This window comes from Panthera pardus, unplaced genomic scaffold (genome assembly GCF_024362965.1).
Source record: "Panthera pardus isolate Hobbes unplaced genomic scaffold, ASM2436296v1 HiC_scaffold_25, whole genome shotgun sequence".
NCBI classification, from domain to species: Eukaryota; Metazoa; Chordata; class Mammalia; order Carnivora; family Felidae; genus Panthera; species Panthera pardus.
This window is the reverse complement of record NW_026526821.1, coordinates 58,437,651-58,461,899: the sequence shown is the minus strand read 5'-3', so window position 1 is coordinate 58,461,899 and position 24,249 is coordinate 58,437,651. Positions and strand designations below refer to the sequence as shown.

General features: G+C 43.9%; 1 protein-coding gene across 5 annotated transcripts in view; it reads right to left on the bottom strand.

Moving 5' to 3' along the window:
• TBC1D8 (TBC1 domain family member 8) overlaps nt 1-24,249 on the bottom strand; it is a 111,925-nt gene that overhangs the window by 69,107 nt on the left and 18,569 nt on the right. For 2 of the 5 annotated variants that reach the window (XM_019450839.2, XM_019450886.2), the window contains exon 2: nt 1,664-1,819. The exons of 1 other annotated variant lie outside the window; for it this stretch is intronic. In XM_019450839.2, coding sequence (XP_019306384.2) covers nt 1,664-1,819 — 156 coding nt within the window. The remainder of the gene's footprint in view (nt 1-1,663; nt 1,820-24,249) is intronic. 2 more of the 5 variants (XM_019450960.2, XM_019451040.2) reach the window with 1 other exon arrangement.

The following is a 24,249-nucleotide window of genomic DNA, read 5'->3' as shown; positions in this document are numbered from 1 at the left end:
AAAAAGCACATCGCCCACAAGGGGACAAAAAGGAGAGGGGAAAAAAAGGCCACCCTAAGATTTCTCCCATTGCCTCTTTAAATATAGGAAGACTCTGGAGCAATGGCCACTATACTCTAGATGGCTGGAGACTATCATACCCAGCCGAATTATCATTCAAGTCCAAAGCCAAGGGACAGATACTTACAAATGTGAGACATAACTGAGGTAAGAAAACTGTAATCTAGTCAATCAAGAGATGAGCCAAAATTAAAGATTCGATATTAGGAAAGCCCTACCTGAGTAAAAGCATTAGATCAATTTAAATACAGGACAAAGCCAAAGAACGGAGGACAGCATGGTGGTGGACAGAATGAAAATTACAACGTCAAGTTAATAGTAACACGTTTTTAAATGAAAGGCTGGAGAGAAAGGGGGGAGCATATGAAGGCTGGAGCATATGAAGGCTGGCATCCTTGTCTTCCAGGCTGGGGAGTCAACACACATGGTCAGAGTTGCAACACTGCTTTAAAAAGCCACAATCCTAACCCTGTGATACTTTCACAAATCTCTTCCCTTAGTCTTAGATGAACCTTTTAGAAAATAAGCTCTCACGTTAAGGAAACATTTTTGAAGTTTCTCTGGTTTTACTTCAGCTTCTTGTTTATTGAAATCAAGTAAAAACATAACACTTTTATTATAAAACAGCATTGTCAGATAGATTGCATTTTTACAAAGGTACTTCTGACCATCTTCAAAACTATTGTTGTACCTGTCCTAAATACAGTATAAAGTGGTCTCAATGAGGTGAACCCAGTGTGGCCAGAGGTTGCTTTGGGTGGCTAGGATGTGAGGCGAGAGACATTTTCTTCTTTGAACTTGTCAAAGGTTAATGGATTATACTGAACATGCATCGTGTTTACCATTCGAAACCCAAACTAGAAGCTTCTGTGTGTATTAGCACATGTACTCAGAAGAGAGACCAGCACTTTGATAAAGGGGTACAGAAGATTTCCTTTTCTTTCTCTCTTACCAATTTAATTTCTAGAAGGTGAACATTTATGACTCATGTGGTTAAAAAGACACATCTTGCTTTAGTTTTTTAATAGAAGGGGCTTCTCAGATGTAATGATTGATTCCCAGCCCCAGAGGTGCTGGAGAGGCAAGTAGAGCATTAGACGGTGCAGGAGGACTGAAATCCCAGAAGAGGACGGGGGGAGGCGGGGGATTGCAAAATTCCCGTGGGGCGCAGCAGTCCAGTAATGCGGCACAAACATGGAACAAGGGGGTGAAGACTACCCTAAGTCAGACACAGCCCTCAGTCGCCCCCCCACCCCCATGCCTTGTACCATTACGATAGGTGCACTTGCCCAGGAAGGCATTCGTTACGTCAGAAACAAGATTCAGGAAAAAAGGGTTCCATTCATACTCAACAATATACAGCACCCTGGAACAGCACACCACGCAAAAGCCTGGCATGCCCAAGCTAAGGTGCCCAAGCTTGTAGCCTTTATGTGTTTTTGATGGGTGAAAAAAAAGAAAAGAAAAGAAAAAAAAAAAAAAAAAGAACTCATAAAAGCAGATGAGTTTCTAAAAGGAGTTACCTTCAAGCTTCACCAACATGCAGATAGTCAGCATGCTTAGACCTTAAGGTTTGGAATGTTCCAACTGGAACAAAACTCACCAGTGGCTATGGCCCAGTAAACGTCTGATCCACTCAGTAACTCACCACATGCTATGGGAGAATAAACCTGGGACCCAGGCACTTGAAGCAGAATTCGAAATGGAGCGACCCGTGCATTGGAATCCAGCACTGCATCCAGAGCACCTACCAGGCGACCTTCAAAAGAAAAAAGAAAGTGCACCACTGAGCACAGAGACCGACCAGCTGCCCACTCCCTGCAAAACAAGGCAGTTCGCTTTGTGTCTAGACTTGACACCAGAAGGCAGCAGGCTCACGTCCAGTTCTTCAACTCACCTCACAAGAGCCTGAGCTCCAGGAGGCCCAGGGCTCTGGCTGCCTAGTACCACTCACCCAGCATCTGGAATAGGGCCTGACATTAACAGGCACTCAGTACAGATTTGCAGAATCCAACAACCACGGGAACAAGGGGCCCTGAACAAGTCACCTAACCTAGCTAAGTGTTTCCTTTCCTCAGCATCTCAATTACAGAGGCAACACAACTCTATAAATAAGAGCTGGAAATATGGAGTCAGAATGTCTGACTCAAGTCTCAGTTTCCCAACTTTTAAGCTGTGTGACACTGGGCAAGTTACTTAACCTCTCTGTGCCTTGGTCTCATTTGTAAAAGGGAATTATCACAGTATATCTACCTTATAGGGTAATTGTGAGAATTAATGTATGCAACATTCAAAGTTCTTAGACTATTGCCTGGCTGTAAAAACTACCGTTATTATATCATATCCTCAAAGGTAGAAAAATAATCCCTGCCCACTCCAGAAGGGGACCGTGAGAAGCAAATAAAATATTGAAGTCCTTCACAGACCATAAAGCACACAAAGTAAAGGTCTATCACTCTGCTGTAATGAATATCATCATGAATCAACAGCAAACACACACACACACCCACACACCAGGTGGCAGACGATTTCGTATTGTCCCATTACTCGTTTGCCAGGGTTCTGCACTGTAGAGTTACTCCTTTTTCCCTTTGTAATTAACAAGTATTCTGTGAAGTTCTTTGAAACTGCATTCCTCCTTAAATTTAACTTGTTTATTTCTAGCAGTATGGTTTCATGTTTCCCTACCTTATCCAATCTAGTATGACGATTATTTTGATGTTCACGTTGTCTCTGACTTGGCCAGTAGGTACCCCTTCAAGCTGGCTTCTGTGTCCTTTGGACGTGTCCCCATTATTCTACTTTCTGGCAAATAATCCAAGTTCACCCTTTATTCTTCCTGCTCTAGCCCTGGCATCAGCCATTTCTCCAAGAAGCCCTGGTTCCTTTAGTGAAGAATGGTATTTAAAAGCCAAGGTCTGGGAGCCAAGTACACTTACTGCTGTGGGGGTGCTTGCTCCCAGAACCTTTCAGTGGACAGAACCTGGACTGTACATATATGTACATATGTATGGGTACATATTTATGTATGTATACACACATATACTCATTGACATTTTCATTTTTATACTGATTTTATACATAAAAACTTCCAATTATGATCCAATGCCAGCACTGCGATCAAATACCAGGGTCATTCCAGTTTCTTTCCATATTTGCAACTCTCTTCTCCAACATGAGGAACCTGGCTTCCATTATTCTTAATATATTTACTTATCTGATCAATTCTATCCCCTTTCTGACAGATGCCCTCTTTACCTTATCTAGGCTCCAACTGACCATCCACCCCACCCATACAATTACCTTGATCTGTCCCCATTAACAGCTTTAGGGAAAGAAGGAAGGGTGCCTGAGTTTTTACAGCAATTATTCCTTAGGCTGCTCAGAATTTTTGTCTTACTGGTTTGTTTGCACAGAGAGAGAGCACACATGTGCGTGAGCCAGGGAGAGGGACGGAAGGAGAGAGAGAATCTTAAGCAGCCTCCACACTCAGTGCGGAGTGGGGCTTGATCCCGTGACCCTGGTATCATGACCTGAGCTGAAATTAAGAGTCGGATGCTCTAATGGACTGAGCCACCCAGGCGCCCCTCACTGGTTTGCTCTTGACTTACATGTAATTGAGAGGGCCTGAAAGCTGTCAGCTAAATAAAGGGGCTGCTACTTTAACACAGAACTTGCACAGCTGCTTAGGGGAGCTCTGTGATCAAAAGCACAGGTGGGGGGCACCTGTGTGGCTCAGTCACTTAAGCAACTCTTGATCTCAGCTCAGGTCATGATCTCATGGCTTGTAAATTCGAGCCCCCCATTGGGCTCTCCACTGGGGGCATGAGTCTGCTTGGGATTCTGGATCTCCCTCTCTCTGCCCCTTCCCCACTTGTACTCTCTCTCACATGCAAATTAAAAAATGAAACTTAAAAAAAACCACGGGCAGGAAGGCAGGACAGGGTAAAGATTAAGCCGTATTTGTGTAAGATTGATAAAACATTTTTGCCTGTCAAAGCTTAGAGGGGGTTAGTGATAGGGAAGCAGATGGAAGGAAAGTAGAAAGGTGCTAAAAAAAAAAAAAAAAAAAACCCCACCCATCCCACATGCAGACCCAGTACTTCCCAATTTAAGAGATCTGTTGTAGAACCCCTATCTGGTTTGCTAATAAGTAAAACCTGAGCAACAAAAGGAGGAAGTGAGAAGGGTGGGCAATGACTTGGTGTCACCATAACTCAGAAGCAGTCTCTCTGATCGGAAACAGTGATTTTTTTTTTTTTTCTCTTCAAGACTCAGGAGCTTTTGCAATGGTCAGGATGTTTTATACCAACACAACCAACCTGGTAGGAAGGTGGGGAGGACAACAAGGAAGCAAAGAGGGGACTTCTAGTTTCAGCTCCCCCGCGTAAAGAATTTGAAGTCCTCACTCCCATCCTAATGATAAGAAGCTGAGCAAATTGAATATCCGCGGCTTTTCTGGGACCCATCAGAGACCCAAGGGCACAGGTCAAAATCACAACCCAGAAATCTGGAGAGAGGGGACAATCCAAAGTCACAGCCCAGATCACTCACCTGAAGCAGAAGCCGCTGGGGCCATCAACTGATAGAACACTTCAATAAGGTTTTGACAAATTGCTGGGAGGCTGAGTGTGTGGACTAGCAGGAGAGTAGGAGACTCCTGATGGCCACAGTCTTAGGTTTTTACCTGTACAGGTTTTACTACCAGGTTCTCACTATGAAGAGCGAGGAAAAACCTCTCCTGATCTCCCAGAACATTCTCCACAACAGGGGCCTGCTCTCCGGCAGGGATGGAGACTCTCCAGAACCTTATCCCAGCTGGGGGAGGGGCGTTTCTGGGACTCCAGCCCCCTTCAGCCTTCTGGTCTCACCTGGTGAAGGGGGAGGGGTCAGGGTAAGGGAGGCGTCCAAGAAACACTGTCCAGAGCACATCCCAGGGACACAGACCCACTGAAAGACCAAGATTCTTTGATAAGACTTACAGGGTGCTTCTTCTCCCCATACTTTACCACCACATCAACAGGTTCTGGTATAATGACACTGGGAAGGACTGGAAGACTCTCAGACTCCATGTGAGGAGCTCAAGTTTCTGTATTTTTTTTAATGTCTTTAAGCAAGCTCTAAGGCCAATGTGCACCTTGAACTCACGACTCTGAGATCAAGAGTCGCACGCTCTACCAACTGAGCCAGCCAGGTGCCCCGGAGCTCATTCTTAAAAGAAGCCCGAAGACAGAGAGAGAGACCAAGGCAAGGACACCTGAGGAATCAGAAAACCTGGGGCATCTGTGGCTACAGCAAACCAACAGCCCAAGTCCTAGACAAAATAACATAAAACTCACACTAAAGAACTATTTCTTCAGTTCTTGTTACTCCTTACATTATGCCTGGCTTGCAAAAACAATGACAAAGAATGCTGAAAGGCAAGAAAACACAGTCTGAAGAGACAAAGCAAACATCAGAATGAGCCTCATGCCTGACTCAGAAAACATACCTGACCAGTACTATCAGAACTATGAAAGTCACTAAAAACCAGGAAGGTCTGAGAAACGGTCACAGCCAAGACAACAACTAAATGTGAGGTGTATCCTGAGAGGGATCCTGGGTAATTAAAAGGCCAGCAAAATCTGAATAAAACACAGACTTTAGGGGGCGCCTGGGTGGCCGAGTCAGTTAAGCGTCCGAGTTCGGCTCAGGTTATGATCTCACGGTCTGAGTTCGAGCCCCACGTCGGGCTCTGTGCTGACAGCTCTGACCTTGGAGTCTGTTTCAGATTCTGTGTCCCTCTCTCTCTGCCCCTCCCCCACTCAGGCTCCGTCTCTCTCTGTCTCAAAAATAAACATTAAAAAAAATTTTTTTTAAAAACACCGACTTTAATTAACAATCACTGTCTTTATATTCTACCACTGCTGTGACAAGTTAGTACAAACACAATAGCTTAAAAGAAGCAAATTTATTACCTTATAGTTCTGTAGGTCAGAAGTTTGATACAGATCTCACTGAGCTAAAGTCAAAGTGTCAACAGCCTCCTTTCTGGAGCCTCAAGGTGAGAACCCCTTTCCTTGCCTTTTCCAGCTCCGAGTGGCCGCAGCTCCCTCACTTAGTTCTCTGTCCCCTCCTCCATCTTCAAAGCCAGCAACACCAGGATGAGTTCCTCTTCCAGTTTTAAAAACCCTTGTGATCACATTGGGCCCCCCTAGATAATCCAAGCTCATCCCCTATATTCAGGTCCACTGATTAGCAACCCAATTAATTCTATCTACATCCTTTAATTCCCCTTTGCCATGGAACCTAACACATTCGCAGGCTTGCAGCATTATTCTGCCTACCACCATAATCCATCAGTACCAGTTCATTCGTTGTAACAAATACACCATGCTAATATGTCAATAGGAGAAACTGGGTGTGGGGTATATGAGAACTCCCTATACTACCTTCACAGTGTTTCTGTAAATCTAAAACTGTTCTAAAAAATAAAGTTTAGTTTTTTTTAAAAAGTAACAAGGGAGGGCGCCTGGGTGGCTCAGTCGGTTAAGCGTCTGACTTCAGCTCAGGTCACGATCTCGCGGTCCGCAAGTTCGAGCCCCGCGTCGGGCTCTGGGCTGATGGCTCAGAGCCTGGAGCCTGCTTCCCATTCTGTGTCTCCCTCTCTCTCTGCCCCTCCCCCGTTCATGCTGTGTCTCTCTCTGTCTCAAAAATAAATAAACGTTAAAAAAATTAATCTCAAAAAAGTGACAAGGGGAGTGAGTCAGTGTCCGCCTGCAGACAAGGGCCCTCCACTCCACATCTGCGCAAATGCAGACTGCCCCTGCAGGAACCCCAGAAGCGGGCAGGGGCTCTGAATCCGAGGTAAACCAGAGCACTCAGGGTGGAACCAACCACAGCACGAACACAAAAACAGCAGACAAGGGTCCAATATGGCAAAGACACACAAGTGGGAGACAGATCAGTGAGAGTCCTCAGTAGGAAAACCAAAAGGAGAAACGAAACATCTGAAAGAAAAAAGCATCCTTAAATCTCTGCTGAATGGTGAAGGAAAATGGTTAGTGTGGCAAAGAAATCGTTCAAAGTCATTAGAAAATAGGGTATGATGTCCACAAATTTCAAATGGGTCAAAGACAAAAATATATACACACGTACATATCAATAAGGTAAATAGATGGCAAAATGTTTACGCATAGCTCCTAACAGGGTATGCAGCCCTACTTATCTTTTTATAAGGAAGCTGACGACAACTCACATGGATGGCTCTGAGGCAGTATTTATTTGGCAGACTCAGGCTCATTAAAAAGAAAAAATACCGGGGCGCCTGGGTGACTCAGTCGGTTGAGTGTCCGACTTCAGCTCAGGTCACGATCTCACGGTTCGTGAGTTCGAGCCCCATGTCAGGCTCTGGGCTGATGGCTCAGAGCCTGGAGCCTGCTTCCGATTCTGTGTCTCCCTCTCTCTCTGACCCTCCCCCATTCATGCTCTGTCTCTCTCTGTCTCAAAAATAAATAAACATTAAAAAAAAAATTAAAAAAAAAAAAAAGAAAAAATACTGAAGTCTGTTTTCTCATTAATCCTCATGGCCACCTTTGGAGGGAGGGATGAAGTGGCTAAAGCTCTGAGCACTAAGGACTGGGCCCTCCCCAGCTCCAGCTCCAAAACAGGCCTCTTCCCCTGCTCTAGGGCTGTTTAAAGACAGGGGTGCCTGGGTGGCTCAGTGGTTAAGTGTCAGACTTCAGCTCATGATCTCGCGGTTCCTGAGTTTGAGCTCCACATCTGGCTCTCTGCTGTCAGCGCAGAGCCTGCTTGGGATCCTCTTGTGCCCCTCTCTCTCTGCCCCTCTCCCACTCATATTCTCTCTCTCTCTCTTTCAAAAATAAACATTAAAAAAAAAATTTAAAGACAGGGTAACAATTATTTTCAGAAATGCTCCGCCATCCACAAACCTATACTTCTAACTACATTCAGACTGACTTTGCTCTCCCAAGCCCCGACTGGCTGAGTCTTGGCTCTGTCTCCAGGAACAAATCCCCCCAAATGCAGGGCAGCTCGCATGGAGCATTCTGGTCTGCCTTCTGTGGCAGCTCCATATGGCTTGTCTGGCTCTACAGGAAAACCCTCCTGGCGGCACAGTGAGTGCAACACTCCTATTTTTAGGCTATTAGAATAACAACTCTGGCGGAGATAGATGTCAAGTGACAAGTTTTATAATTAGGGCCCAAAAGGGGCCTATGAATAATTTGCTTCTAAGTGATAATGCTGCAAATCTTTCATTCTGGCTGGATTTCATGCACATGGGTGGTACCGAGTTTAAGACGAAATGGCAGCTACTGACATGGAACAAACAAGGACACTTGGAGAAGCCTTCCCACTGCCTCCTGGTTTATATAACAACCTCTGTGTCGGGCCTGGGACTTAACCACAGGCAGCAGTGACAAACTGCTCTGCTCTCACCAGTAACAACACCCTCGCATAGTAAAACCCATTTAAAACACAGCAACACCCAACCCCCACAGAAAGCATTTTAAGGAAAGCAAAAAAACCAGAAAACAGTCTATTTTTTACCCCCTGCACTGAAGAAAGCGGGTCTCCCTAATGGCTTTGGGCTTAGAATAGACCTCAGCAGCCCCATGACAAAAAAAAAAAAAAAAAAAAATTCTTTCACTCCAGTAAAAAGCTTCTCATCATTATACCTAAGCCATCGATGTGATGGCACACCCACAGTGCACCACAGCTCAACACCATAATCCACAGTTGGGAAACTAATTTGGTCTCAAGGTCTGTCTTCACGTTGGGGCTGTTTGGTTTGGCTGGTATTGCTGTTTTGGAGACTTAGGAGAAAAGGCAAATAAAGAGCCAGAATAAAGGGAAAAAAACTTTTATTTGTGAAAAGTAATAAATAACGTAAAAGATCATGTGAAGTCCTTTCTACTAGGCTTGAAAAGAGAAGATAAATGTTGGGGATATTTGCATTCCCAATGAGAAAGCTCTACCTATTCAAAGTAAAATTCATAATCCAAATTACCAGACTCTGACTTTTTTCTACAAAGCATTTTATATAATTCAATATACCTCTCAGTGTGAGTCCCTTATGATTCCCACAAATCTCCGCGAAACCGAGAGATGATGGTGCTATTTTCAGAGTGCAGTCAATTGGTGGGCAAAGCCACAGGGTAACTGAATCACGCGGGAAGCTCGGGAGCCGGCCACCTGATGAGCTCATCTTTATAACGAAGTGCCTAACACAGCAGCCACGTGCCCATCGTGGTGACAGGAAGAGCCTGCCAAATCCACAACACAAGTCGGAGCAAGTGCAGGTCCGGAGGAGAGCTTCAAGGGCACCACAAGGGAGGGATTCTGGTCCCAGTTCTCGAGAACAGGACAGGCAGCCACCATGCCCTCACCTGCACACTGCATTCCAGTCCCATGGGGACAAGGAGAGCCACACAATGAACCTAGGCTTTCCCAGGAAACCAAGAGAGGATGGTGGGTACAGTGGGTAGCTCTGATCAGCCAAGAGGAGTTACAAGTGCAGACCATTCGGTCCTGTTCTCACTGGAATTAAGGGACTCTCAAAGAATCCTTTTTGCCTTCACTCAAAAGCTGTGAAAATTCTTCAGTGGGAACAGAGTTTCTGTTTTCCAAGATGAAGAGAGCCCTGGGGATGGACAGTGGTGATGGTTGCATAACAATGTGAACTGTACACTTAATACCACTGAGCTGTACACTTAAAAATGGTCCAGATGGTCAATTTTATGTTACGTGTATTTTACCACAATTTAAAAAAAAAAGCATGACAATTCTAATGATCAGAAATGTCCACAGTGGGGCTCCTAAAGTAAATATAAAAACAATTTTCCTAACTCCATTCCCCACGTGATAAATCATAAATGCATCTGAACATAAATGCACTCCGGGTCCACACTGCTGAACTCTGACACGTTCTTCTAGAGGCTCCATAAATAATCCTTGGATGGGAACCAAGCTGCCTGCTTTGGCTCAGACCGAACATAAGGATCCTGTCATAGTGAACCTCCAAACAGGGTGACGTAATGCTCGAAGTGCCTGACAACAAGAATCCTACACAAAACACCATCATGACAGCCAGTTCCAAACACAGTGACTTCCCTGCCTTAACAGACACATGTTGCCGTGGATATAATGAACACTGTCTTGAAAATTCTCCATCATTTCCATCCACTTGACCATCCATTTATCTGGTCTTCTGGCATGATGATTATGTAAAGCAATTAGGATTAAATCCTTATAGTACAGGGATGATCCAAGGCTATAAAATAAGAGGTAAGGGGTACAGTAACAAAGAAGTTGACTTGAAGGCCTGATACCATCTCTAAATGAAACGCCAGCTGCTAGGGGCATCCAGAATGGATGGGGATGGGTACCTGTTCCACCTCTACTGCCAAGCCCAGCACAATCCAGGATTGCCCATAGCTCTTCCCTGGACACTAATATGTCAATTTTGGCCACTCCCAATGGCTATGAAATGGGACCCAAGTGCTCTAGGACCACGTGCTCACCATCCTGATGGTTCTAGCCCCGTGCTAACCTGTCCTTCCCATTCTGTTCAGCTCTTTCCAGATACTTGTCACCCTTTTTTTTTTTTTACCTACAAAAAGGTATACATAATTAATGTATGAGTTTGAAGTATGCACCCATGAAACCATCACCATAATCTATGCCATAAACATATCCATCGCCTCCAAAAGCTTCCTCCCACTCTCTTATAATTATTAATATATAACACTGTGATAAGAACATTTAACATAAGATCTACCCTTTTAGCAAATATTTAAGTATAAATATTGTTAAGTACAGGCATTATGCTATATACTGGACCTCTAGGACATGCTCATCTTGTGTAACTGAAACTCTGTACCCTTTGACTAGTTCTTCCCCATTCTCTCCTCCCTCTAGCCCCTAGCACCACCATTCCATTCTCCGCTTCCATACGTTTCACTATTTTAGACTCATCACAGAAGTGGTATTATGTAGAATTTGTCCTTCTGTGACAGGCTTATTTCACTCCGCAGAATGTCCTCAAGTCACCCACACTGTTGAAATGGCAGGATTCCCTTCTCTTTCAAGGTACTCACTTTAATCCTGAAACTTCCTCCCTTAGATTCCAGGGACCCCTAACCAATAAAGACTAGAACCATCCCCTAACCCATAAAACCTAGAAAAACAAGTCACAGGAGCGCCTGGGTGGCTCAGTCAGTTGGGCATCCGACTTGATTTTCGCTCAGGTCATGATCTCACAGTTCATGAGATCGAGCCCTGAGTCAGGCTTTGCACTGATAGTGTGCAGCCTGCTTGAGATTCTCTCCCTCTCTCTCTGCCCCCTGCATTGGTAAATAAATAAATAAACTTAAAAAAAAAAAAGAAAAAAGTCACAAAATTATGTTATACTGACCCTGGTGTATTCAAATGTAACAGAAGCAAACTATATTCCCTTGCCTGTTTCACCTTCCTCAAAAGAACCAAAATCCTTTGACAAAACATCTCTGAACTCTCAATTTTGTTGAGAAACTATCTGCTTGGGCCAAAGTCCTTAAACAGCCTAGAGCACTCGGGTACCTGCAGACTTTAACAGCAGACTTCCTGTTTGGGACTTATTAATTTATCACTTTTGACATCCTGTGTTTAACAAGCCCAATGGGTATTGCCTGTACTCCCAAAATCACATTAAGGGAACCAATTATGAAGAATATCTTTTCCAAAAATCTTTCCTAAAATAATGAAGTTTGGTCTCAATTTACCCTTCTAAAGCAGTTTGGTTTTTTTTTTTTCTTGATTACAAAATAAATACATTCTTATTGTAAGACATTTTGGGAAATATATAAAACCACAAAGAACATTTACCTCACATCTTGCCCCTTGACAATAACTCTTCGTACATGTCCCTAAGGCCTTTTTTCTAACTAGTCACAGATAAAGACTATTCCATTCCCACATTGAAGATTTTGAAGAAAGGAAGTAAAAAACAAGGCTGAGCATGAAGTTCAAAGAATTGTCCTTTCCTGCTCAGAGGCAGTTGCAGAAAGGCTGTTAAACTTGTTCAACAAGACTCATGTGTGGTGCACAAACCAGTTTACCAGCCAAATTTCATTAAGTGCAGCCTGCTGCCTGATAGCACCTTATACTGTTACAGTCACAACCACCTTGCCAACCACACTTTTGTTTAATGACCCTGTACATAATTAAAGGCAGGAAATGGAGCTTAGAGGCATTCAAGGATCACAGAAAAATAAATAAATAAGGTAAGGCAATAGTACCTCCTTTGCAAAATGGAAATCAATGTGAGAGTCAAAAGGGTCAGTGAAGCAAGACATTTCCACAGACTCAAGTTCAAAATGAAAGACAGTACTTCACTGGATTCCAGCTCCTCACATGGAAAGAGCCCCCTGGGAGCCTGTAAAACTGCAAACCAGTCTTAAAAGGGATTAGTCTGCCTGTTTCATCAAGCTTACCAAGCTACATGTATTTCAATACAGCAACTCACGTGCAATTGTTAAGACACTTTTAGTGAACACCTACTATGTGTGCGAAACACTTTAGCTTGATTAATCCTTCCCCAGAGGTATTGCCATCATTTCTAAAGTGCAGCCAGTGAAGCCACAGTGGGTTCCATTCATCTTGAGAGTGTGCAGGTATACCAAAAGAGGTCAAGCTTGGCACACCAGTGTTTGGCACAATTGTTTACAATGCTCTTTACTACCTTTGCAATAAAGCCCATATTTCTGACTTTGGTTTCAACATTTCTGTCCTTGGTAACAAAAGAGTCTTTTTAGGCATCAAATTACAACTAATTTGCTATAATTAAATGTTAGATGTTTACCACCTACAGAAGTTTCTCACTTTATAAATAAATAAACAAACACACACACATTTTTTTTAAGTAGTATTCATGATCAGCACAGAGTCCAACATGGAGCCCAACTGCAGAGCCCGACGCGGGGCTTGAACTCTTGACCTTGAAATCAAGACCTGAGCCAGACACTTGATTGAGCCACCCAGGCACTCCAGAAGTTTCTTACTTTAAATGCATGTATAAGGGTTAAATGCATGCAAGGGTTAAATGCACGTATAGAGGGTTACAAGGGGAAAGGCAGGGATCCTTTATCCGTTCCCAACACCTGGTGTACCTGGCTCCTGGTATGCTTTTAATAAATATTTGCTTAACAAATCCTCTGAATAAAATAAAACTAAAGAACACAGTTCTTTAAGTTCACTTGAAAGAAATTAGTTTTCCATAAGCTACAAGTAGCTGGAGTTTTGCTCCCTGTGGATTCTGATCTTGAAATCCGATTACTCAAAGTCTGCCATCTGTCATTCTCTTTCAGAGACTTGCAACATATCAACAATTGCATGGTTCTGTTACAGAACTCCACTAATCTTATCTCAGACTAGGCAGGAGGTAAGTGTTTCAGTAACTAAATTTATATCAGGGATTAAGTAGATTTTCTTATTTTTGTGTTGTGTTTTGTTGTTAGAAGAAAGCACACAGCACAGAAGTCCCAGCCTGTACTAAGTATGTACCCTGCTTAGCCCTCCCTTCTATAGGGTCAAACAGATGGTAATTTAACCATTAATTCAGGAAAGGCTGGAAAAAAAAACAGGACAACAGGGCAAGCTAGAGAGTAAGGAGAATATCCTATCTCCCCAAGAACAGGTATTCTATCCCATGGAAATAAGGAAGTGAATTTACTCCTATGACCCATGGCCTGCCTTCCCCATCAGGTGACACTACTATAGACCCAGTCTGTAACAAGCTGCCAGTTAGCACATCTCACAGAACCTGTTGCCATCTTCAGGTCCTAAGAAAGCTTTGGACCAGGGCTTAGCCATGTGCGGGTCAAGATAGTGTCCAAGGAAGAATCAGGGAAGAAAGGGACAGCGAATAAAATGACAGCTTGCCCCTGTCTCTACAGTCACACATCGTAGTAACAGTGGTCACCTAACCCTTTTAAAAAACGTTTCTTTCTGAACCCAAGATGCACATCTACCAACGTCCATGGGCGGAGAACCTGTGGGGAAATACAAAGTTGGAGCCAGTAATTAGGAAAAAAAAAACAAATAAAATTAAATTTTAATAAGATGGAATAGAGAAGCCTTAGCAGCTGCAATTTACTCTCTCAGACTCATGGGCAACGTTTTATTACAGGAGTTTTCTACTGGGAATTCTGATCTTGAAATCTGACTGTTCAAAGCCTTCCTCACTTAGGAAAAGCTGCAGCAGCCTTCAAGACCCTGGATCCTTGCAACAAGCCAGCAGTTGTTGGCAAAACACTCTGACATTTATTCTGCGGACATACACCCCGTAGTAATGATGGAACCAGGACATCTCATGACCTGGCTCTTCCATTCAGAGCACTTTTGTGCCAGAGAACCTGGCCACCAGTAGAAACTGGGTTAAGTCCTTATCACATAAGGCTGAGGACACAAGAAGATCCCAAGAGACAAGCAACTTTCAGCAGGCTGTTGGGTAGCCAAGATCTAAAAGTCTTCTCTTTATACCATTTAGGAGGATTTTAAGTTGTTAGAGCAGTAAGAATGGAAATAAAAATAAATATATGAAAAATCCCCAATGAATCCCACCGGATCAACAAATCAAACTAACTTCATATTTCTGTGCTTCCTTCTAACAAAAGGATGATATTGATTTCATGCAGAAAGGTGAAGAGAGTGGCAAAGTAGTAGCCCAGTACTCACCCTTCAGTTGGTCTAAACTAGGGAAGTCATATATTCAGGAGTGCCAAAGACCTGGGTTCAAATCCTGACTCTGTCCCTTATTAGTGGTGTGGCTTAGATAAGCGTCCTCACCTCCCTCAGTCTCTGCTCCCTCATCTGTCCAGTGAGGTCCACATGGATCTTGAAACATGTGCAGAGTACCTGGACCAGACAGCTGTTACAGACTGAGTTGTATCTTCCCAAAAAAGATGCTGAAATCCTAACCTCCAGCTCCTCATGGTGTGACCTGACTTAGAAATAGAGTCTCTGTAGATGTCATTAGTTGAAATAAGGTCATACTGGGGTAATCTAATATGACTGGTGTCCACATGAGAAGACAGACACACAGGGAGAACGCCATGTGATACTGAAGCTACAGATTGGAGCTGCACAGCTGCAGGGAATCCCAAAGATTTCCAGCCATCATGAGAAGCAAGGAAGAGGCAAGAAAGGATTCCCCTACAGGTGTCGGGGAGCATGGCCCACAAACTTCTCGATTTGGGACTTCTGGGCCCCAGAACTATTGTTCTGTTGTTTTAAGCAACCCAGTTTGTGGTTCTTTGTTACAACAGCCCTAGGAAATGAATGCATTGCCCAACTCAGGAAGACTTCCTACTGGTCCGTGTACATGCACACAGAGAGTGGGAGAGCTTCCAACATGCAATGTACAACCATCTTCCTGTACCCAAAGTGGATTTCATAACCAAGCTCTATTTACTAATTGTTTATATTACTAATTTTACTTATTGCCCTGGCTTGCCAATAATCTAAGTACAGAAAAAGACAAATTCAGGGAAGAGGCATGCATTCATTCAAAGTCATTGTCAGTTGCTTACAGGGGAAAACATTTTTTAAGCCCTTAGAAGAGTGAATGCCTTACAATTTCCCTATAGGGGGGTTGGGGGTGGGGATAGCCCCCTGCAAGGAAGTTGGAGAGTCTGCTCTTGATAACTTCCTCATGATCAACATGAACACAAAGCTTATTCGCAGAAGTTCCTGAAATATGGGCGCCTGGGTGGCTCAGTCACTTGAGGGTTCGACTCTTGGTTTTGGCTCAGGTCGTGATCTCGCAGTTTGTGAGTTCCATCCTTAAGTTGGGCTCTGCACTGACAGTGAGGAGCCTTGGGATTCTCTGTCTCCCTCTCTCTCCCCCTCCCTCATGTTCTCTCTCTCAAAATTAAGTAAATTAAAAAAAATTTTTTTTCCCTGAAATAGCCAAAGTTACAGTTATCATAGTTCCCATCAGTCACAGAATCATGTTCAGGTGAGGACCAGGCCCACTTCAAAGTGGGGGGCAGGGGGCTCTCACTGCTCCTGGTACATACATGGCCAAGCCCCCAGGCTCTGCCCAGAGACTCGAGTCTTATGGGCCTCCGGGCCTGGACTTAGCATTCCTAAGTGCCCTCAGGGGGTCTGCCATGCAGAGGGGTGAAGACCAGCAGCTGGTCCAAATCCTTTCCACTCCACACAAACCTGGGGGCCCCCTCACATGAAGGCCCCTCTAGCAGGCAGGCCCAAAGGGACAGGGGAGCAAGGAAGATTGGATACAAACCACTCTACTCACAGATTCCTTCACACCAGTCACCTGGTCCCTACCTCCCTGCTGACTGAGGAGCCCACATGTCCTCTACACCCTAATATGTCCTGTCTCCACCTGCCATGTTGCTCCTTTCCGGCCAGCCTCAGAAGAGACACAAGCTTGTCCATCCATGTTCCTGACACCTTCCTTCTGGGTCTGGTTGCATTAATGACTCCTTTAAATCTCTAAAACAGGTGTCCCCTCCAATCTTTGGCTTCAACGCAGAGTAGCCTGGGGAGCTTCCAAAATACTGATGCCTGGGCCCTGCCCCAGAGTCTGGTGTAACTGGTCTGGCATGCCGCCTGGGCACCAGCACTCTTACAGGTTACTCTGTGACTTTGCTGTGCAGCAAGACTGAGAGAACCACCATCCCAGCATCTCTTTCTCCTGAATCCCTAAGGCTCTGCATCCTGCTACTTTGCCCTTGAGCTGCTCTTTTGTTTCACTACTTTCACCTTGAAAGTTGCAGAGAAGTAGGACACACTTGCCACCCCCTTTCTTCTTCATCCATTCTATCTGGCCTCCATCCAGACCATCCTTCTGTAGGAGTCCCTGCAAGGACAACAACCGTGTGTTTGACACATGGCTCATTCAAGCCTTAGTCTTCTTATCTGTAAAATGAGGATGATAACTACCCTGACTTGTCATGGTAAGGACTAGATGAAACAAGGTGACATATACTAAGATTTCTCTCTCCACAAAACAGGCAAAATAAGCCAAGTGAGTAAAAGGATTGGTGTAGAATCCTGGTCTCTATGCTCCTGGCTGCTCCTGATCTTTGTCCGGGGGCTTGTGCCCACTGTTCAGGAAGGGCCCCTGACTCCTGCCATTGGAGGGGCAGGGGGCCAACATCAGTGATGTTCTATCATCTGAAAGCCAGCTCCTCAGACCAGATAGGGCTGACATGAAAACCTACACATGCTGAGGGCCATCCTGACCCTTCTCAGCCACTGCTCTCGATGCAAACCATCTCTCACACACCCTTCCTGGGCTCTGATCTGCATCTGTCCACCCATCACGCACATCTCAAGATTAGCCATGGGTCACTCCACAGGTTCTGAATCCTGCCTGAGCCCTGGAACTTCCTGGAGAGATTTCAAATCCAAATCCAGAGATGTGTGGTATGGCCTGGGATGGGGGCTGCTGAAAGCTCTCCAGGATCCTGAATCACTGGTTCTGGCCTATTATTTGCACAGTAAGCAGGGGCCTTCATTATCTGATACAGCTGCTAAAGAGAACAAAAAGTACAGGTAAGAATAAACCAATCCATGATAGCCAAGACATGGGAACAACCTAAGTGTCCATCAACAGATGAATGGATGAAAGACATGGTATCTCACACACACACACACACACACACACACACACACACACACACTAGAATATTATTCAGCCAGGAGAAAGAAGGAAATCCTACCATTTGCAGTATGGATTGACCTTGAGGGCATTATGCTAACAGAAACATGACAGACAAAGACAAACACTGTATGATATCACTTACATATGGAAGCTAAAAGCGCTAAGCTCCTAAAAACAGTAAAATGGTGGTTACCAGGGGCTGGGGGGGGGGGGGGTGGTGGTGAAACTGTGGAGATGTTTTAGGGTACACACGTGCAACTAATAAATAATTTCTGGAGAGCTAATGCACAGCGTAGTGATTATAGTCAACGATACTCTATTATAAACTTCAAAGTTGCTAAGAGACTAGATCTTAATAGTTCCTACCACAAAAAAGAAACAATAATTATGTGACAGGATAGAGGTGTTAGCTAACACTACAGTGGTAATCATACTGTAATTTATAAATGTATTAAATCAACACGTTATACATCTTGTATAAGATATTATATGTCAATTACATCTCAATAAAAAAAAAGAAAAAATCAACCCACATTTAGGAGAAAACCACCTCTCAGTCTCCACAGTAAAATAACTAAATACAAAAGTACAAGAAGGGGGAATGTCTGGGTGGCTGAGTCAGTTGAGCATCTGACTCTTGATTTCAGCTCAAGTCATGATCTCACGGTTCCTGGGATCCACGTTGGGCTCTGTGCTGACAGCCAGGAGCCTGCTTGGGAATTTCTCTCTGCCACTATTTCTGCCCCTACCCCACTCGCACTCTAAGTACAATAAATAAACACACAAACAAAAAACTAAGTAAGCACAAGAAGGCCCATGCAAGAAATGCCAATTTCAGGTTCAATCTGGCAGCAGAAACTGGATAAGAAACATAATCCCAGGAAAGCTCTGGACAGACACAGGGACAAACCGAGCAGCTGATTCATGTGTGACCCTAATACTGGGCTATATGGTCTTGGAAAGAAGGCATTCAGAAGGCATGAGCACATACTACTCATACACCTGGAAGAACTTCTGAGTAGGGTCAGTTATGCTTAAAACTCAGAAGCTGGCCCCTATGATTATAGTGAAACGCCAGCAATCCCTTGAAGGGTGTATTTTATTTCTTTAACTTCTTAGCCCTTATGAAATTTAGCAGACCAGAAATATTGAACTTACAAGTCACATGACAACATTGACCAGCCTCACCTAACGGAGTCTATGACAGAGCAAACCTCCCTCACTCCTGACAGAATTCATCTCAAATCACCAAGGGGCTCTTTTGAGAGGAAAGAAAAATAAAGTCAGAGAAAAACAATTCCAAAGAGCTTTACTGAAAAAATACAAAGCATACAGTATTCTATCCTTTATAACACTGTTACCAGCTGGGCTTATCTGAACACAAGCCATTTCAGTGCCCCCACCCCCATCCCCACGTTGTGGACATCGTTACTACTGTCATCAGCTAACACATTATCACACACATAGCATGTACCAGGGCCGACAACAAGCTCTGGCCACTCATTACCTCGGTTTAAGACTCCCAATGCTAAATGGTTTCACTCCTGAGGCTCAGAGAGATTATGTTGCTGGTACAAGGTCACAAAGCAAATGAGTGGGGGAGGAGCCAGGACTCACATCCAGGGAAGATGTCCCCAAACTAGGCTCTGTTACCTCCTGTGCTTAGACTGGCAGCCTGTGATTCTAAGCAAACTAACTTGTATTCTGAGCAGGGACAACAGAGCGGCAACATGGGCCCCTGGCACCAGCAGGCTACTCACTAAATGAGGAATCCTTGGAAGCTGGGCAGGCACAGCCATGGGGCAGTCACTTCACCCAAGGGGGAAGAAGACTCCCTCAGGAAACACCCATACACATACTCCATGCCATCACAGAGATCCTTGAACCCAGGGACAGTCCCTGGGCAACCTTCGCCTACACTCCAGGTCCCTAGGGAGAAAAGGGTCTGACAGAAGTCCATTCCTGGCACCTACCATCAATGTGTCCCCTACGCTCCTGGGCCAGGAGGAACCAGGCTGAATATTCTGCAATTACTTGACTCTCATTCAACTAAGCAGAATGTGGGTTGTCTGTTCAGGAGTGAATTCCATATCTCACAACAAGAGATAGAGAGAAAATATGGGGTAAGTATGAATTCTGTCCTAATAAGGCATAATACTTCTTGCAGGACTACACATGAAATCCAGTCACTGGTAGCAAGGTGAGCTCTCAACACCACTCAGGACTGTCACTATCAAGGGGATGATTAAAGGGAATGATTAAAAACTACAAACGACAGGGGTGCCTGGGTGGCTCAGTCAGTTTCAGCTCAGGCATGATCTCATGGTTTGTGAATTCAAGCCCTGAGTCGGGTTCTGTACTGACAGCTCAGAGCCTGGAGCCGGCTTCAGATCCTGTGTCTCCTCTCTCTGCCCCTCCACCACTCGCGCTCTGTCTCTCAAAAATAAACAAACATTCAAAAAAGTTAAAAAAAAACCAAAAAGCTACAAACTACATCACTGACATCCTAAAAGATGAAGAAAACAATCCTGGAAGACAGGTAGTATGTGTGCAGAGGGCCAGCCAACTACAAAGGGGCCCAATTCATCAATACATCCATATTTTTTTAGCACTGACTCTTGGGAAGAGGACTCTACACAAGCCTCTTAACCATCCTGTTAGAGTGCCGTGATATGGAAGAATAGAGTGTTATGTATTCACTAACTATGCGACTGTGAGTAAGTCATTGTTTTAACAGCTTGGCACAGTCTAGTACTAAGTGTCAAGTGAGGTTGAGATACCAGGAGTGACACAGGTCACCCCTCCAGTCTCAAGTCCCTCCTCCAAAACACGAGGGTCCCATTCACAGACAGGCCTGAACTGAGAACGAAGAATGAGCACATGCTTCAAAATGATGAGGCTGCTGGGAGCCCACTGTGTCCACATCCCAGGCAGCTGGGGTGGAATGGCAGGTCCGGGGCATGCACAGGAAGCAGGTGTCGATGCACAACTCTGCTGGGAGGAGCATAAATCATACAAACACACAAAATATGCTGTGACACATTTTCCAGTGCTATTATTCTGGTAGGTGAAGAACAAGGTGTCTGTGCATATACATATGAGCTTGATTATATAGACAATGGATAAAGCTGGAAAATCAACTCAAAAAAGTTAACTGGGATTTGGGGGGTTTTTTTCCTATATTTTCTCCAATTTTTTACAAGCAGCATTTATTTACAAGATCATGGGAGAAAGCATCACTACAAATTTTTTTTTTTTAAGTTTATTTATTTTGAGCAGGAGCGTGCACATGCAAGTGGGGGAGGGGCAGGGAGAGAAGGAAAGAGAGAATCCCAAGTAGGATTCTCTGTGCTGCCAGCATGTAGCCTGACCAGGGCTCAAACCCACAAACGGTGGGATCATGACCTGAGCCAAAACCAAGAGTCGAACACTCAACAGACTGAGCCACCCCGGTGCCCCACTACAAAATCTACAAGATGTTTTTAATGTTCTGTTCTCTAATTTAAAGAATGAAATTATGACCAGAAGTTATCTCTTTTATACTACGTTGACTGCTTATTAAGTCTATGTGCCAAGGATAGCCAGCTCTTGTGGCTGCATATTACATAAAATTGTACATGGAACCAAGATGTACTTCCAGACCAGTCAAGATCCCAGCTGGTTTTTAAAATAACTTTTTAAAACAAAACAGTGCTCCCAAATTTGGAAGATTGGTCCACCTGTGTTCTCACCAGTGCACAGCTCACATCAGCATGCTGCAAGCCTTTGCAGTGGGGCCAAATGTTGATCAAAGTGTAAAATGTGTTTTGCCACAGCCAGGAATATACACTTGCACTGTGGTGTCTGTTGAACAAAATATCAGGCCCAGCAGCCAGATAACGTGGGTGTATAAACTGCAGCAAATGAAAGGTGAGAGGCACAGGAGAATGTCAAGGCAGCACCTATGTTCACCAGAACACACAAGGTCAACGTCTCGCGAACACCTAAGACGGCGCAGGAGACCCAGCGATGGACAGAGACACAAAGCACAAACCAGCAAAAGGCATGAGAGCCAAGAGATGGTGTGACCCCACAGCACTAACTGGCTATAACTGTTACTAAGGTGCTGAGCTACATTCCAGCAGTATCCAAAGTACATGTGATCGCCAACCACGTTGGGATCCACTGCCCTAGATGTAGCAAGCATCTCAAGCAGGCTCCCAAAATAGAGCACAACGCTGGGTAAGGTATACACCTCAACTTGTGCCTTCACAATCTGTGAAAGCTTTGTGTTTTTGAGCCTTTTTTTCATTCTGTGATTCTAACCACTACTCCTAAGACAGACAATTTTACTCTTCCTGTGTGGTGTTTCATGGTCACCGCTGCAGGCCTATGTTACCAAAGAGAGGAAGATTCATTACCATAATAGACAGCTAGCTGTTTAGATTCAGCAAGGTGCTCACAGAGTTCTCCGCAAGCCAGAGAACACATTTCTCCCACGGCTACTGGCCACATCTCCACCTAGCACCTTACAAATATATGGCCAGAGGTGCCAGAAACAGCAGGAGGAAGGAGGTAGAGGATTCACTGTAATCTCCAACAACGGGATAACTCAAACCTTTTTCCTCTCTTTTTTTTTTTTTAAAGTTTATTTATTTTGAGGTGTGGGGTTGGGGCGGAGAGGGAGAGAATCCCAAGCAGGCTCCGCACCGTCAGGGTTCGAACTCAAACAGTGAGATTATGACCTGAGCTAAAATTAAGAGTCAGACACTTAGCTGACTGAGCCACCAAGTGCCCCAAACCCTTTTCCTTTCTTTACATACATTTAACAAAGTATTTTCATCATTATGTAAATGTAGCATAGAAGTACTGTGTGTCTAAGAAAAGTTCATTTGATATTCAAGGTTCTATGAGAAATGCTTTCAAATTTCCTAAAAATAATTGCTACAGAGTCCTAAGAGGGTTGTTTGCAGGCTAACCAAGATTAAAAACAAAAAACTAAGCAAACAAAACAAAAAAAAAACCCTACCATATTTCTATTCCCCCAATCCAAAAGACTGACAGTAAAAAAACAAATTTAAGGGAAAACTTCACGTTAATTTGATATATATTCAGTTGGCTGAAGGGGAGTGAACAGATTTGGCAAGGGTTTTAAGAAAACTCTCAGCTGACAGAAGGTGAGCAAGGGTTATTCCCCAAGAAATTCACTGAAAGCAAGACTGAATTTGAGGACCAGACCCAATATAACCTTTGCTTCCAATCTTCCTGAGGATGTGGTCTTTTTTGGTACACAGCCCAGGTTTACCAGCTGCCAATAGTACTTGCAGATCATTACTTAGGAAGCTGTGGGGGGAAAAAAATCTGACAGAGTCACGAAAAGCCAACTGGGCAAAATAAAGCATTTAGAGACACTGTAGGACTTCCCCACAACAGAACAGGACCTGTACTCCCCTAAATGGGCTTGTGAGCAGAGACTCAGAGCCCTCACCTTGTCAAGTGCCTTAGAACTAAGCTCTTCAATATGCAAACTATCTCACAAATGAACAATACAAATCATCAAGCTATACATTCATGACATTTGTGTGCAGATTAATTTCCTTTGAGCAAGTATTTTTATGCCTGCTTAAAAAACAAGTGGTCTCCCGTGACAGATGCATTCATCATCCAAATAATCAAGTGGTCTTCCGGCCACTCCTTTGTCCAACAGCCAACAAGTTAATTGGACAACCCAGCACCTCTGGAGCCCACGGGGCGCCCGGGGCCAGGGTTCAGATTCTGAAAACAGAATCCCACATTCCTGAACCTACTATTCACAGCCACTCCCTCCCAAGAGTAGACAAAATGAACTGTTTAAAAAAAATTGTAGAAAATAGCCCATTTCCATGTCTTATATATCCAGACCTGAATACCAGCATTTTTACAGATTTATGAAGCTCCTGCAAAGTCAGAAACCTGAGAAAATAGACATACAGAGATTTAAAAAAAAAAAAGCTTCCTTGCAGAAGTTTTATTTCCACAAAGCGAGGCAGATTCTAATCTATTCAAATTTCATTTATTTTAAAAAATCTTCATTTGTTTCAAAGAAAGTCCTGCATTTACTTCCAGTAATCCTCTGAAAAAAAGCAACCAAAACCACAAGCCCTCAATATCAGAAATAAATTATGTTAGGCACTGTTTCCTGTCTTTTTACACCTAATAATAGTGTGAACTAGTTTGCAGATATGAGGTATAGCAGTTTTACATTGTAGCACTATGATATAGAGCCCAGAGGCTTAGAGATATATAAACGCATTGTTTAAAAACTATCACCTAAAAAAACTTTTCTTTTAATAAAATAAAAACTGTCACCTTTCCCTAACACTAGAGTCAGGCAGAGTAACCAATATGCACACACTAAATTCGGAGACAGCCCCAAACCTCATTTGTGATTACAGCTCTTCCTTCATCCAGACATTTTAATTCCTGGCATTAATTAATTGTAATAGTTAATTAATTACAGGTAAAAAACTTGAACTCCATCCTCCTCCCCTTAAGACCCT